Here is a 14,898-nt window from a genome sequence, read left to right as displayed (position 1 = left end):
CGTTAATGTACAATACTGAAGCATATGAAAAAGAACTTTATCCCATGATGGCCTGAAAGTACAGTAGTTTGCTGTATTATAGTAGCACCAATTTCAAAAGAGTTCATAACCATAATTAACTACCTGATTGTGCCTCAAAAACCTAGCAACCAGCTATACCAGACTTCCTTAATCTGCAGAAAATTCATTGGAAATACTTTCTGACTACTGACCAAGTTTCATACAACATAGATATTTAATTTTAAAAGTCCCCAGATGATGAAACATTCAATTTTTTCTTGACAATTCAATAGCTAAAAGACTACAGACTGGTCTCCACAGCACAGGGAGCCTGCTGGTAAGAACACAGGGTAAATGCATACTCCATTGCCTTACCTCAGCTATGTGCGGCATTGGGTTAAATCCACAGAGATTGCACACAACTTTCTTGCACTCTGTACACGTATTGAAGTTGGGGGGATCCTTAGAACCAATATTTAGTCCAGTTTTACAAAGGGGACAAGACACTTTAGGCTGGCTGGCTTTCTCCGGTTCCGACAACCCAGCAGGTTTCTTAGTTTCAGCAGCCTGAGGCTTGCTATCTTTAGCCAAACCAGGTTTCTTTTCTAAATCAGACCCTTTAGTCGTTAAAATACTATCCGCTTTTGATGGCTCTGATTTTTCAGTCATAAGAGGCTTGGCTTCTTTCTTTACAGGAACAGCTTTTGGAAGAGGCTGAGCATGCCCAGCCTCTTTGGGGGCTGCCTGAGAGGCCGGAGGCTGTGATGGAGGCTGGGGCTGCTTCGCTGCAGGACCAGGCGGAGGTGGGGCTGATGTCTGAGACCCCGGCTGACCCGCTGTGGAAATTAAATTCGAGGCCTGGCTGAAGATTGAAGCTCCAAATCCAAAGAGTTTCCCAGTAACTGTTTCTTGTGGTGTTGTAGGCTGAGGCTTAGGGGCATCAGTGATGCCTCCCAGATTAAGGCTGAAACGCCTTGGTTGCTCAGGAGTTTTCTGAGGTGGCTGGGGTTGAGGCACCAGCTGTGCTGGTGCTGGCTTGGGACCTGCCCCTGCCTGTGGGCCCTTGGGAGCTGGTTTGGTATCAGGCTTCGGGGCCGGTTTTGTTTGTAACTTCTTAGGATCATCTTTTGTTTGTGTTGGCTCAACAGGCTTCTGAGTTTTAGCATCTCTAGCCCCAGGCTGAGATGAAAGCTTGGGATCTGACTTCCGCCGAGACACTTGTGGAAGGGGTTTGGAATCTGGTTTATCCCCAGCTGGATGGGTGTCCTGTGACAGCTTGGCAAGCTCTGGTTTTGGGGAATCTGTCACTTTCTGTTGAGTTGGTGGAGGTCTGGGACCTGCCAAATCCTGTTTCGGCCCTGGTGCTGCAGAGGTAGGCACAGTGTCCGTTGTAGGCTTCTGTATACTGGGTTGTTTTTGCTTATCTTCAGCCTGTGTTGGCTTGGCCTGATCAGACTTTGGTGTAGGATCTGTTTCCTGGGAGATCTCCGTAGGCTCAACACGGGTTTGTTTCGATTTTACAGGAGGAGACCCAGGCAAGGACGATTGCTTTTTCAGTGGCAGCGGTTTTTTCGATTCTGCTAGCTGCGAAAGATCAGGTTTTGGAGAAGCATCTTTCTTTTGAACTGGCTGTGGCTGGGGAAATGGTTTAGCTGTTGAAGGTGGAATGGGTGTCTTCTGTTTGGGTGGAGGTGGCTGTGGCCCAGGACCATGACCTGCTGCTAGGTCACCACCTAAAGCTCTTTGCATCTGGCAGTTTAAACAGAGCCATTCCTTAATCTGCAGGAAAAAAAAAAGAATAAAGGTATTATAATTCAGATAAAACAAGTTAACAAAATCAACATAATAGGCTATTCTAGTGTATGGCTTGTTGCAATATTTCAGACTTCTGTGTAAAAAGGGAGAAATATTACCACTAATATTGTTTTGCAGTTAACATGCCCAACGGATTTTTTCATTCTTCTCCACATTCCTGTGACTTAGCTATCACTGAGCCCTTGCTTCTAATGACTTCACATTCAGTTTACACACAGCTGAATATTGGAGGATAAAACCCCAGCAGAATGAAAAAATGCATTGGAATTTCATGGGACCCAGCAGTGATTCATTTATAGTGATGATTTGTCAGAATAGAGGAAAAAAAGACAAATACTGCTAAAATAGTTTGACACATCAAGTCTGCTGACAGAAAACAATAATCAGAATTAAAATACAGTAAATGCATAATTACTTTTAAGCATATATCTATCAAGCTCTTCATACAGCTTATGGTTTTGGTAATGGTTTAAATTACAGGCACAAGTGTTGGCAGTATACATGTATCCAATGAATTAGGCACAGAGATGTGTTAATGGACACCATATATTACAGACTCACACTTTACCACCAATTTGAGGGCAAGTCTTCATTTGGAATCAGTGAAGAGCTTTGCCTAAGCCCTGATAGTATTTTAAGAGCCATAATTAGGTTTCCAAAAATTCCTTTGTTATTAAGAGAAGCTCCCAGGGTAATTACTGTGCGCCTGTATACAATGGGCCCCTCTTTTCATCACAGAGGAGAAGGAATAAGGCAAATAATGTATTTACCCATGTTTCTCATCCATTTTAGTACCTCACAACTTTAAAACATTCTTTCTTCTTCCCAAGAAGTATAACATGAGAGGGAAACTGCATTTTCCAATAAGACAGAAAACCCAATAATCCTAAGCGGTCATCCCTGCCTTTGCTTTTGTAATGCCTCACAATCTGAGGAAGGACCAAACAGGCTAAAGCAACATGTGGTCAGGAAGCATCACGTGCTATTTTCCACATTTTACACCGCTAGCAGAAACATTATAGGCAGCAAAAATGCCATTCAGTGTGGCACAGAGTCCCATGGGCCTACATCTGCAGGTCATCTGTAGCTCTACTCCTATCCTTTAGTCCGCATGTGAAACACAGGGTGCCAGCTATGGCATTTGCACGCATCACTGCAACAGAGGGAAACTGCAATTAGGAGGACGCGGAATATAAGACTCAGATCTTTTTCCCTAAGGGTGAAGATTTCTGGATCCTGTTTCTCACTCGGGTCTGAAATCTCTACCATACACCATGGAATGAATCTGGAGGTACTACATGCAAAGAAACACTTTGTCTGCGTAATACCAGAGCTCACTGGAAGGAAAGATCTCTGATGTCATGGACTGAGGCAATGAATTCATTGTTTTGGTGCTTTGCCAGCCTTATATTTTCCCAGCAGCAAAAATTAAAAGAACAGTTGGACACAGTTCCCTAAAACACAGTTATTCCAATTATTCTGATAAACATGGTGTATACACACTCTGGAATATGAGCTCACTATTACTAACAGCTTCACAAATAGATGTCTAATTTTGGCCCCATCTGTAAGTTCACAGTATTCAAGTTACCATTCATAATAATGCTGCTTTTATCTTCCATTTTCAACTCTCCGATCTACTTGCAACCCATATAACAAATGAAACCAACTGAAACAAAACTGGAACACATGTTTAAGCTCTGCTTTGAATTATTAAAGGAATTAAGTTCACAACTGCACAGAGGACCTGAGCAAAGATTACATTTAGCTTAACTCCCATATTGTTTGATTGGTGATCAGTTCCCTACAAGTCCCCTGTCCAAGGGACAATTACTTGCAATAAGTAAATCTTAGATTTTAGATATTAGTAATCTAATTTAATTAGATACATATTAATACAATTTCTGGATGAATTATTAAGGGTTTTCTAGAAGATTTAAGTCTAATCAAAGACCACACTTAAGCCACATACTCTGAACATCCACCTCAGCTGTCACAGCAGTCTGGCTTTGGCAAAGCGATTAAGATTTCTTGTATTAGGGAGGTGGGCTTTCCTCTGTGGTGGAGAAAGATAGGATCCTGTGAGGAGCTTTTTAATGGGCCTAAGCGAGGAATGTCTTTTCCCACTAACCACAGAACTTTTACAGAGATTTGGACAATGCACTTTTCATGGTGATTCACTGCTCCTGCTTCTTTTTGACACCTCCACTTGATCTGTTTTTTTTTTTTTTTTTTAAATTAAAGTTCTGTACTCTAAAGTAAGATAACCAGGTGAAACCATGGCAGTAACAGGTGCCTACCTGCTCTCACTCAGCTTCCAGGAAATGTAATTTTAAGTCACTGTGACACCTTGAAGGCCCCAAACGAAGTAGCTGTAGGGTTGGGTGGGGCTATAAAATAAGTAGTCTGAATAATTCTTATGTTTAAGGTGTCCAGATTCCAACTGCATTTATAAGCATTTAGGCTTGTCTTCAACATGCAGCTGGTCCAATCTGACTCTACTACCTAACTGGAGTCCAAACAAAAGTTAATTCTATACTAGTTTTCAACACAATCTTGTGCAGAAGACAAAACCTTAACTCTCAACGGTTATTTTTTTCCTTACCTTAAAAAAAAAAACAACATATATATTCACACGCGCACTCTTAGTATTAAACTGAAGCCTGTAAAACTAAAAATTAATTTGCTACTCCTACAGCTGAACTTCAAAATGGAAAATGTAGGAAGTTTTACTTCACTGCATTATTTTTTAAATCTTTCTGGTTTAGACATAAAATTCCTCCCATGCATTTTAGTGGGAGGAACTAAGTGCCAAAACCCTCAAGTCATTATAACTTACACACATCATCTTCAAACAAATACAAAACCGCACAAATTGTAGTTCTGTGATTGGAACTGCAGGAACGTGCTACATGATACAGTTTTGTACCAAACATGGGCCTGTTTGTTCTACTGCAATTACAGAGATTTTCCATAAACTTTAATGGAAGCAGGCTTCTGCTAAGAGTTACAAGCTCTTACAAGTTATTACAGATGAAGTAAAACTTACTGCTGCTGTAGATACCTAAAATGCTAATGTTTGTCTATCCTTACAGGTCTTCCTGGACAGCAGTTCTGCGACTTTCTAGTTTCTTTCTCCATATTTCTCCTATCTCTACCTAGAATTAAAAGGCAAAAGTTTCCAGGCAACACCTGAGCTTTTGCAGTTCCTGTCTACTTGTAAAGGAGATTCTTCTTTGGTGCTGAGGATCCCAGGCTGCCTATTTTTACACTGATACAGAGGAGTGAGGGCTGGGTCTTATTTCTAGAAGTAATCCATGTGATTTTCTTCATCCTGAGACCCATAACATTAAATGTCATGACAAGGACTGTAAGTTTGACAGATTTCATGCAGCATTTTTGTTTAGATTTCAACTACTGAACACAGAAAGTGCTACCTTGCTTTCTAACTCACTGATGTAGAAACTATATGCCCTCATAACAACAAACAAATAATTAAAATATATTTTATGTATTCATCAGCCATAACATCTTAAAAAAGCTTCATAAAGATTCTACTAGTTGGGAGCACCAAATGGATTTATTCAGTGTTTTAGTAACAACATCCATGGAGAATTACATTGAAGATAGCACCACGTTCCATAGCTCACCTTGCTTTATTCATTCATAATCTAACAGCTGACTCCAATAACAAATAGGAGCTACACTTCAGTTCTCCTTATCCCAAACAAAGCCAACACAATTGAAGGCAATCTGGAGCCTATTCCTTTCTGCAAAAGTGTTCAGATTTGTTCTAACTACGCAAACCCATCAAAAGCAATAGGAAAACTGTCAGAGAGTGAGTGCATCAACTGGCGCGCTCAATTTCTATTCCTGCAGATGATGTAGGGAAGGAAGAGAATCCAGCTTGATTCTAAGATTCCAGATATACTGTGAGAAAGAAATTTTGACTTGCAGATTGAACATATTTCATATAAAAATTACTGGCACACAATATGGATGTAGCTCTCAGAAGCCATTTTAACATCCCTTTTGCAGAACAGAGCCACATTCTAGGGCAATGGTCTCATTCTCATTTAGACCAGTCATTTGGTACTATAAAAAGGAACTTTAAGATATGCATAAAATATTAACATCCCTTTACATCGCCACAGAAATGTAAAGATTTATAGAGCCTTTACATTGCCACAGTTATGTAAATGGATTTGCTGACATTGCTCAGCGCTGCCCCAAAGTTTTATTGACAAAATCAGTTTTTTGTCTGAAAACGCACCAGCTTATTTGGTTCCTGACAATTTTAGGGAACAAGCCTGGGCAATACTAGAGACAGAGTTTCCCTTCTACACCATCCTTCCATGAATAAGATCTCAGCTATTCAAAGTAATTACACTGAAACAAACATACAAACTATTGTACACAGTACGCAACTGATCCTCGTTGAGGCAAATAGATTATCACTACAAAATAAGTATTTACCTTCCCTTCAGATATCAGATACAAAAGGCAACTAGGGAGTTTATCAGGAAACACGGACTCAAGATGCTCACAAAAATGATGCTAGGTTCTAGTCAGCAGGATGTTCCCCAGGTATCCATTCCACAAACCACAGCAATGGTTACAATCACTGTAGCTTGGTGCTAAACCAATGTTTGAGCAAACTTTTAAATAGCCATTTTAAAAGACTACTTTTAAATGTTACTTAGCTCTTTTAAAACTACTAAAAAACATTACTGGTTGAATTATGTTATGCAGTTATCACAATCTTAAAACATACTCCACTACTCTGCTAAAATTACTAATACAAAAAGCTATAGCTTGCATAGGAACTATGAGTGTTTGGGGAACTATTATTTTATAGCTTATATAAATAGAATCATAAAGCAAAATAGTGAACATACAATCTTTTGCCTTTTTTTTTCTTCGAACACCAATATTTCAGAATATCTAAAAGTTAGTTTTTATAGAAAACGTGTTTAAGCTGCCTCATGCATAGGACAAGGAAAAAGACTCTTAAACACAGCTCAGTGCCCTGCATCATGTATCACTGCAACAAATGCTGATTGCTTTCATTAACTGCATCTAAATTTAATACACTAGAAACACGTGAATGATTAACAAAACATAGAACTGCAAATCAAGACAGCAGCAAAGAAAAGGTTAACAAAGTTCATCTGTGCTGCACAGAGCGCATCCGAGTGAATATCGCCGGGATTTGAAAACGGATTATGCTGTCTGGTGGGCGCAGGGCTGGGCCATGCTGCCTGCCCAGTGATTACCCAGCAAACAGCATCTCCACATCACACGGCCTAACGTAGTAGTAAATTACAGTTGCTGAGCAACAGCAATACTGGCGCAGATGGCTCACTGCAGTTGACATCTTTAGCTATGCAGATTAATTTATTATTTACTTGTGTTAAAAACTGGACAGGACCGTTTTCTGGGCTAATGAGAAAACACTCCAACATATTGTAGAATATTGCCCAATTAAAATACTGAGAAACTATTTGTCATGCATAGGTGCTTGCTTCTTTCTATGTTTTGCGCCTTTCTTTAAAAAATCCACAGGGCATCAATATTATTAATACATCTAATCCTAAATTTAAAGCAGACATATAAGAAACATAAGCACATAGTCTTCCTCTGAGAGGGAAACAGTGTGTGAGTGTGTTTAAATATTCCACAGAGAGAAACAATGTTCTGTACTTCCACAACCCTTCTATTTGAGGATCTTTACGATTTTCCCAAATGCTATGTGGCAATTCTAGCTAGGGGCAGAACTAAAGGAACTATAGCAACTTCACTGCATCACAAAAATTGTCAATAATCTTCATTTCCATATAAACTGCAGTGTTAGTAACACTGGAACACCCCAAGTACTCTTTGAACCAAAACAAATATTTCACACAGAAATATTTTAAACTTTGATCATTTTTAAAAGACAACTAAACAAGGCTTGTTTGAATCTGCTCTCTGATCAGTTTGAACCCAGACTAAACTCCATCCTCTTTTACAGAACACCTCTAGCTTTACTCCAGCACAGTTAAGAGTTGATATCTAAATTAATACTTTGAGAAAGTTAAAAAAAGCTTTGAGTTTTGTCGGGGGTTTTTTCACTCCTTCTTTACAACTTATAACAGCTGATGGTCAGATTCAAGTCCTTTTTTTTTTTTTCTATTTTCTTTTGCATTACTTATATAACCCTGAATATCCCACCAAGTCTCAGTTTACACAGGGTGTACAGTTCCAAAGCTATTTTTCCTGGTATTAAAAAGCTTAGAATTTGTGGCATGTCACTATCCACAGTGATGGCAGTTTTATTTTTGTTTATATGTCATCTCCAGTCCATGTTGCATTCTGGTTCTTACGCACTACTACAACCCAGCAGGGTCTAGACTGTAAACTGCAGGGAATATTTCAATTCAATCAATAGCTTGCTTTACTGTCACGTAATCAACAAAGATTTAATAGAGTCGTTTCTATTAATTTTATTGTAAGTATAAGCAAAACTTATCTGGATTCACCACAAGAATTATAGTCATCTTCCTTATATGAATAGTATTTTAAATTATTCTATATTCCTTTCCCTGTATAAGCTAATAATAATGATAATAACTGAAGAAAATTAATGCATTTCTGACTGCTTAAATTCTCTTTAGTTACTGAAAATACTTCATGCCCAAGTATTTGCTACTGTTTAGGATACTTGGAGGTGCAGGACATTAATAAAAACAAATACAAATACCAAAAATCATTATGAAGATTTGAACTAAATCATGATGCTGTTAAATCACCAAAGGTTGTGATATGGTTGTACATAAAAATGAAAGCAGAAAGAAAGAGCAAAAAAATCAAGGCTGTAGTATCTAAAGCAACTGACACAGAAAATTCCTAGCTCTACCAAAAGCAGGGGAAAAAAAAAAAAAAAAAAAAGAAAGGGAAAAAAAAAAAAAAAAAAAAAGAGACCCCCCCCCCCCCCAAATTCCAACAACAACAAAAAAACCAAAATATTTTCAGAGTGGGTTAAAAAAATTATTTTTCCTGTTGAATTGAAAAATAAAGGTGTAAATCCAGTAAAATGTTCTACTTGATCTGAAATTATACACTCCACGTTGGGAGACTCAACCTTTTTTTGTCCCCCTCCTCTTTTTTCCATTAGGATTAATTCAACTTTGATACAGACATGTTGTTTCAAAAACAGTCAGAACCAATAAAATATATTTTAGAACTCACTTTGCCTCTATCCAGAAGAGCTCTTGGCAAGTAAACAAATCCTACATCAATATACACAGTTTCACATTATCTGAATGTGTAATTTTCAGCAAGTATCTAAGTAAAAAATTATACCTGGCTCCAAGACTAATTTTAAACCGTCTCCCAAAAGCATACTGAAACAGTGGATGAAATACGGATTAACGTAGATAAAATGCATGAAAAATAATCCCTCCTAAAAACTACCTAGAAGACAGGCATTCACATATGCACACATTCTCATCAAGGGTGGGCTCATGGAGCAGAGCTCACATACAACCAAGTGTCCAACATGAACAGCTTTACCACGCCACTTGATCATCAACTTTACAGATGTCCATCATAAAGAATGTAATGATATATTGTTACACTTTAAACCCTTGCTGAGTCCGTGTCATATGCATCTTCCAATAACTAGTTCACAGGGATGAAAATTTACTCCAACTATCGAGCATATGCACTGGTCGTTTAGATTTAACTACAGTAGTTCATACTTTTTGTCTAGCTTTATCAAAAACTATACATGTGTTGAACATGGATAGTCCCTCAGATGTCTTTGCTCATTTTCAGAAAGCCTACTCCTATGCAAATGTTTTAGAGGGCTGAATCTTTTTTTGGGAAGTGCTGGTTTCTGTTGCTAATGGCTCATGGGAGTGGTTTTGGCAAAATAAAATTTTTAAAAAATGAGAAAAATAAATCACCATGTAATAAAATAAATACACACCTGCTACAAGGTTCTGATGCACATGAAAGGACAATGGAATAGAGTACCAGTCATCAAACCTGTTTATTTAATTTTTTCCATTACTTTATGCAACTGTTGCTAGGCAGTCATGTGCCATGGTGATGAGTGGAGTGTGAATACCTAGACAGATTAGAGAGACATATGTTACTGAACACGTTATGTATGGTGTGTTTTCTCTCTAGACTGCTGTACAAAACCAAGATACGAACTACCCTTTTCCCTAAGGGGACCGCATTGTCAGATGGTTCAGAGAAATAGTTCAAGGGGTCTGACCCTGTGGCAATACAGGTATCACTTTCTGCTCTTAGTTACACAGTTCTCTCTAGTGAGTTAAAACAGAGAGAGTGCATGTATTGATGCATTTTAAATAGAGGTTTAAATGAAAAGAATGAATAAAAATTTTAAAAAAACAGTACTTTTTATAAAGGTTTTACAATGCATTCAATCTACTTCCTGAGCCAGTTTGTAAAGCCTGCTATATTCTTTCCAGAATCAGCTAGAAATAAAGAATATAGAAATTTAGAAAGATCTGTATTGGAAAAGTAATTCACTCTTAGTTATGAAGACTGAACTATCCTGTAAGAAACTTGTAAGAAGACTATCTTAAGAAGGTAGTTCAAGCAGCTGTACAGGGGAAAGTGTTAAAGAACAAATGCAATATAAATTCTTTTCTAAATAAAGGCCTTTCACTCTCCCCACATCCAATTTGAAATTATTGCTTTCCGATCCGTAGTCTGTTTTAACATAAGCAATAAAAATAGCGGCTATAAAAGGGCATGGTAAAGGCACAACACAGGATTACAGAATCATGAAACTTGGCAAAAAGAACAGCAGGAAAAGCCGAAGTATAACAATAAGAGGTGAAGATATAGTCAGTAAGTGCATGGGTAAGAGACAAAGGCTTTTGGTCAATAACAAGAGAAGCCAAAAGAAAAAACTTGCACCGTAATCAAGAAAACCAGCAGCTAAGACAAAAACTATGGTTTTCATGCTAGACAGGAAGAAATGTGTAAACTATCATAAAGGAGGAATCAGAAACTTTTAATCTAAATATTGAAAGGAAAGGGAAACTGGAAGGAAAGTTTGAGAATAACTCAACTGGGAACCTTTGCAGCTGAAATAAATCAAATTTTTGTACGTGCCAGAGCATGTTCTATTACTTTGCTCCAACTGTTCAGTAATAAAGTCAGATGCGATTTTCGTTGCACTTCACTACAGATTGGAGCAGGACACCCACAATGAAGTTTCAACAAGACAGCTGGTGGTGCAAAGCTGAGCAACTGAGAAAGTCTGAGTGGGAGTCAGGAGATTGGAACTAATAGCTGAATAAATTAGACGTCCAATACCTTCATTTACTGAAATGATTTCATCATTAAATAAATGCATATCCTGTGTTTGTATCAATGTGTAATATGAAATTCAAATCTGCTTTTACATATGTATGCAATCAGTTAGACTTAAATGCAGCTGTATTTATTGTCTTAAAGTCCTGAATTTCACACTTACAGAGTACCCGCTTCAAAAACTAGCAGTTATTCACGGAATTTCCAAATACTTCGAGATCTTCTTACATAAACTCTCTCTCAAAATCCATTTCATTTGAACATACCAAAGCTGTTGACCATTTCAAGTTTTTAAAGGAAAACAAACTAGGAGCTCCAAGAGACTCCAGGGGCACACTACAGAAATAAACAACTCAGCACCCACAAATAAATGTAAGAATTTTTGGTCTAAAAACATTCTGTCAGAACCTGAAGGTAAAGTTTTCTTACAAAAGTTCCTCTTTGACTTTAACATCAATGCATCACGTTTCTTGTCCGTTATATATAAATATATCCTTTTTTAGCCCAAACTGTCCAGAATGACATGCTTTATGACCTTTCCTCATATAGGTCCTGATAATATAATCTTTGGAGCACCTGGGTAGTTGCAGATGCTCTGAAATTTCTGCACATGGCTGTTCAAGTCACTCCTTTTCCAGTCCAAGCATTAATGCCAACTATCTCAATCCTGAATTTCCCTAAACTCAAACAAGAGAGTACACTCCTAAACGATGCAATGTGCTACCAACGGTTACTGTGATTAGTCTTTCAGGTTTAAATTTGCAATTTTAACGACAAATCAATAAATAATATACTTGCTGGACACAAAAAGCCTACTGTTTGTTACCAGGTACCCACCTAAAAGTATCAATAATAACCATGCATACTGAAAAGAAATCTAACTGCTAGCAATGTTCTTAAATCATTGTGGTATTGAGCAAACAGGTTGCCTAAAGAGGCTGTGAAGTCTCCATCCTTGGATATATTCAAAATTGGCTATGAGCAACCTGCTTTAGGTGACCCTGTTTTGAACAGAGGGCTGGACTATATGATCTCCAGAGGATCCTTCCAGCCTCAGCGATTCTTTGATTCAATTTTAAACTTAGGGATATTATTTGTCAGATTCAAAACATAGTAGTAGTCTGTATGTCTTCCTATCAGCATCTCTGATCAGCTAAACTGATAACAAAACAAGACAAAAATAGGCTTCCCAAATACCCCTTCTGGCTATTTATCACTAGTTAGTCTTCGGTGCCAGGTCTGCTATGCTTGAATTTCTATAAAATGATAAAAGTGTTGGTACTGAAAACAAACCCAAACTACATTGCAAATTTAGAATTAGCATATCAGGATGTATGAGAAGCTGTTCAAGCAATAAGAAGAGATCAGACATTCATATGAAGCCTTATTCCCACGCAGAGCAAGTAAAGGATGTGTATAAGCACATAAATCAAGCTACCACAAACATCAGGTTAAAGTAAGTTCACTTTCTATGCCATTTCTATGTTATGTAATTACAGCAAGAATGGTGATCAAGGTTAGAAATAGTCCACAGAGATCCCTTTCTTAGCATCCCACAAGAATGAAATAACCTGAGCATCACCAAGTCAAAACTCATGACTCAGGCTTTCAGCTAATGAACACTCACACAGTTACAAAGCAAATTCACCCCACATCCTTTTCCAAAGCACACACTGGGGTTATGAAGAGTCATTTTCGTAGGTCTTTGCTTAGTTCCTACAGCAGCAAATTTTACTTATTTATAAACATACTAGCACATGACTATTGTGGTCAGATTATAAACGTAGACAGTGAGTGCTTAAAATCAAGCCAAATGGCAAAAAAGTCACATTGGGGTTCCTCCTCTTTTTATACGAGAAAATGAGAACACACTTCTATACACTGTACAAACAGAGAACCATTATCTTCTTTCTTCCCCCAATTTACCCCTTTTACTCGTAAGCAGTTTTCCCAAATAGTATGATTTTTTTTTCACCGAACTTGTTAAGGTCTTAAGAGATCATGATGATACATTGTAACCCATCTGATGTTTCAGCATAATGAAGGTAAACTTAATCTTGTGCTCTGATGTAGCAAACATCAGTTTAAAAACTACTCACCTCTGTTAGATGAGGATTAGGATTAAACCCACACAGGCTGCAGACTACAGTATGACACTGTGTGCACGTGCTGTAATTGGCCTTTTCTGGAGCGTGCAGCAGCAGTTCCGTGGTTGTGCAAAGAGGACAGAAGGTTTTCTTTGGGGCGGACTCAGCGGGTCGCGTTGCACCAGTTTGCTTTTGCTGCGAAGGTTTTTCAGGCCCTGGTTGCTGGCCTGGTGGTTTTGTAAGCCCTGGTTGTTGTGCCGGGGGCTTTGTGGCCCCTGCCGTCTGAGAAGACGGTTTTGCAGGCCCTGCCTGTGGCGGCACTTGTTTTACAAGCCCTGTTTGCTGCAGAGGTGGCTTCCCAGGTCCGGGCTGTGATGGTTGTTTTGCAGGTCCTGTTGGCTGAGCAGATGGCTTTTCAGGTCCAGGTTGCTGAGAAGGCTGTTTTGAAGGCCCTGCTTGCTGGGCAGATGGCTTTACAGGACCTCCTTGCCATGCCAGCTGTTGAGACGGTTGTTTTACAGGTCCTAGCTGCTGCGATGAAGGTTTTGTGGGAGGTGGTGCTTGGGATGACGTCCTAGCATTGTCTGGTTGCTGCGGTGATGGTTTTGCTGGGCCTGGTGAAGGTTTTGCAGAAGTTTGTTGTTGAACGGGCTTTGTTGGTTCCGACTGTTGGGGCTGAGGTTTCTGTGGTCCTCGCGGCTGGGGTGGTTGTTTCGCTTGTTCTAGCTTAGAGTCTGCTGGGTGACCAGGGCCTGGTTTCTGAACTTGCTTTGGTTCCCCAGGCTGCTGCGGCTGAGGCACTGCTTTGGAAGACTCAGTTTGCTGGGGGGTAGGTCTGACAGGCCCTTGTTGAACAGCTGGCTTTGGAGACTGCTGTTGAGCTGCATGTTTTGCAAAGCCCCTCTGCTCATCAGGTTTCCCTTGCTCTTTCTGGGTAACTTTTTGTTTCCTACCGGCTTCTTCATGGGCTGCATCTGAATCTGATATCAAATCAAAAGGATTGAATTTGTTCACAACTGAAGTGACTGCACTCAATGGATTGGCTTCTGAGAGAAAACTGGGCATCATACTTGGCTTCTGATCTTCTTTAAAATCAGTCCTGGATTTTGATTCCCTTAGACTAATAGAAGAAGGGCTCCGTCCAGGTGCCCGATGTTCTGTCTTCAGCACGTCTACTGTTCTGCTTTTACTTAAACTTGGTGGTCCGGGATCTGGAGGCTTACCTGGTTGCCTGGGATGGTGGCTTGTATCAAGCTCAGGATGTCTGCAGACAGAAAACAATAAAATTAAAATAATGCAGAGTACTAGAAAAGTGAAATAAAATAAGATATATCTGGGACCTGGAAGCACTTTGGTAATACTGTGAAGTTTCTCAGGTGCTTAAGTGATTGCAAGACCAAGGCTTATAACATAAGGTGCATGTAAAAAGTATTTAAATAAAAATTATTGTTCTATAAAGGCTTATACAAGTATTCAGCCATAGACTGATTTATTATTTAGAAAATAATCTAATACGACCACAACATTTAACCAGATAATTTTCTCTTCAAAAATCTGAAGAACTCAAAGCTACAACTTCCTATTTTACCTAAATCCAAATGACGTAACTCTCCACTCTATCCCTTGGGATACAAACATGGGGAGACAGAGAAGACTAAAA

General features: G+C 38.9%; 1 protein-coding gene across 1 annotated transcript; it reads right to left on the bottom strand.

The window, feature by feature from the left end:
• Positions 1 to 375: 375 nt before the first annotated feature.
• On the bottom strand, positions 376 to 14,502 carry LOC104082830 (protein piccolo-like; the record flags this gene model as incomplete). The annotated part of the gene is made up of 2 exons (XM_009586086.1): positions 376 to 1,779; positions 13,251 to 14,502. Coding segments are annotated over 2 exons (2,656 nt in total), but the record flags the coding sequence as incomplete, so codon positions are not given.
• Between the last annotated feature and the right edge of the window lie 396 nt (positions 14,503 to 14,898).

Source organism: Fulmarus glacialis, unplaced genomic scaffold (genome assembly GCF_000690835.1).
Source record: "Fulmarus glacialis isolate BGI_N327 unplaced genomic scaffold, ASM69083v1 scaffold25379, whole genome shotgun sequence".
Classification (NCBI taxonomy): domain Eukaryota; kingdom Metazoa; phylum Chordata; class Aves; order Procellariiformes; family Procellariidae; genus Fulmarus; species Fulmarus glacialis.
The sequence above is the reverse complement of the archived record's forward strand: the minus strand, read 5'-3'. Positions and strand labels throughout refer to the sequence as shown.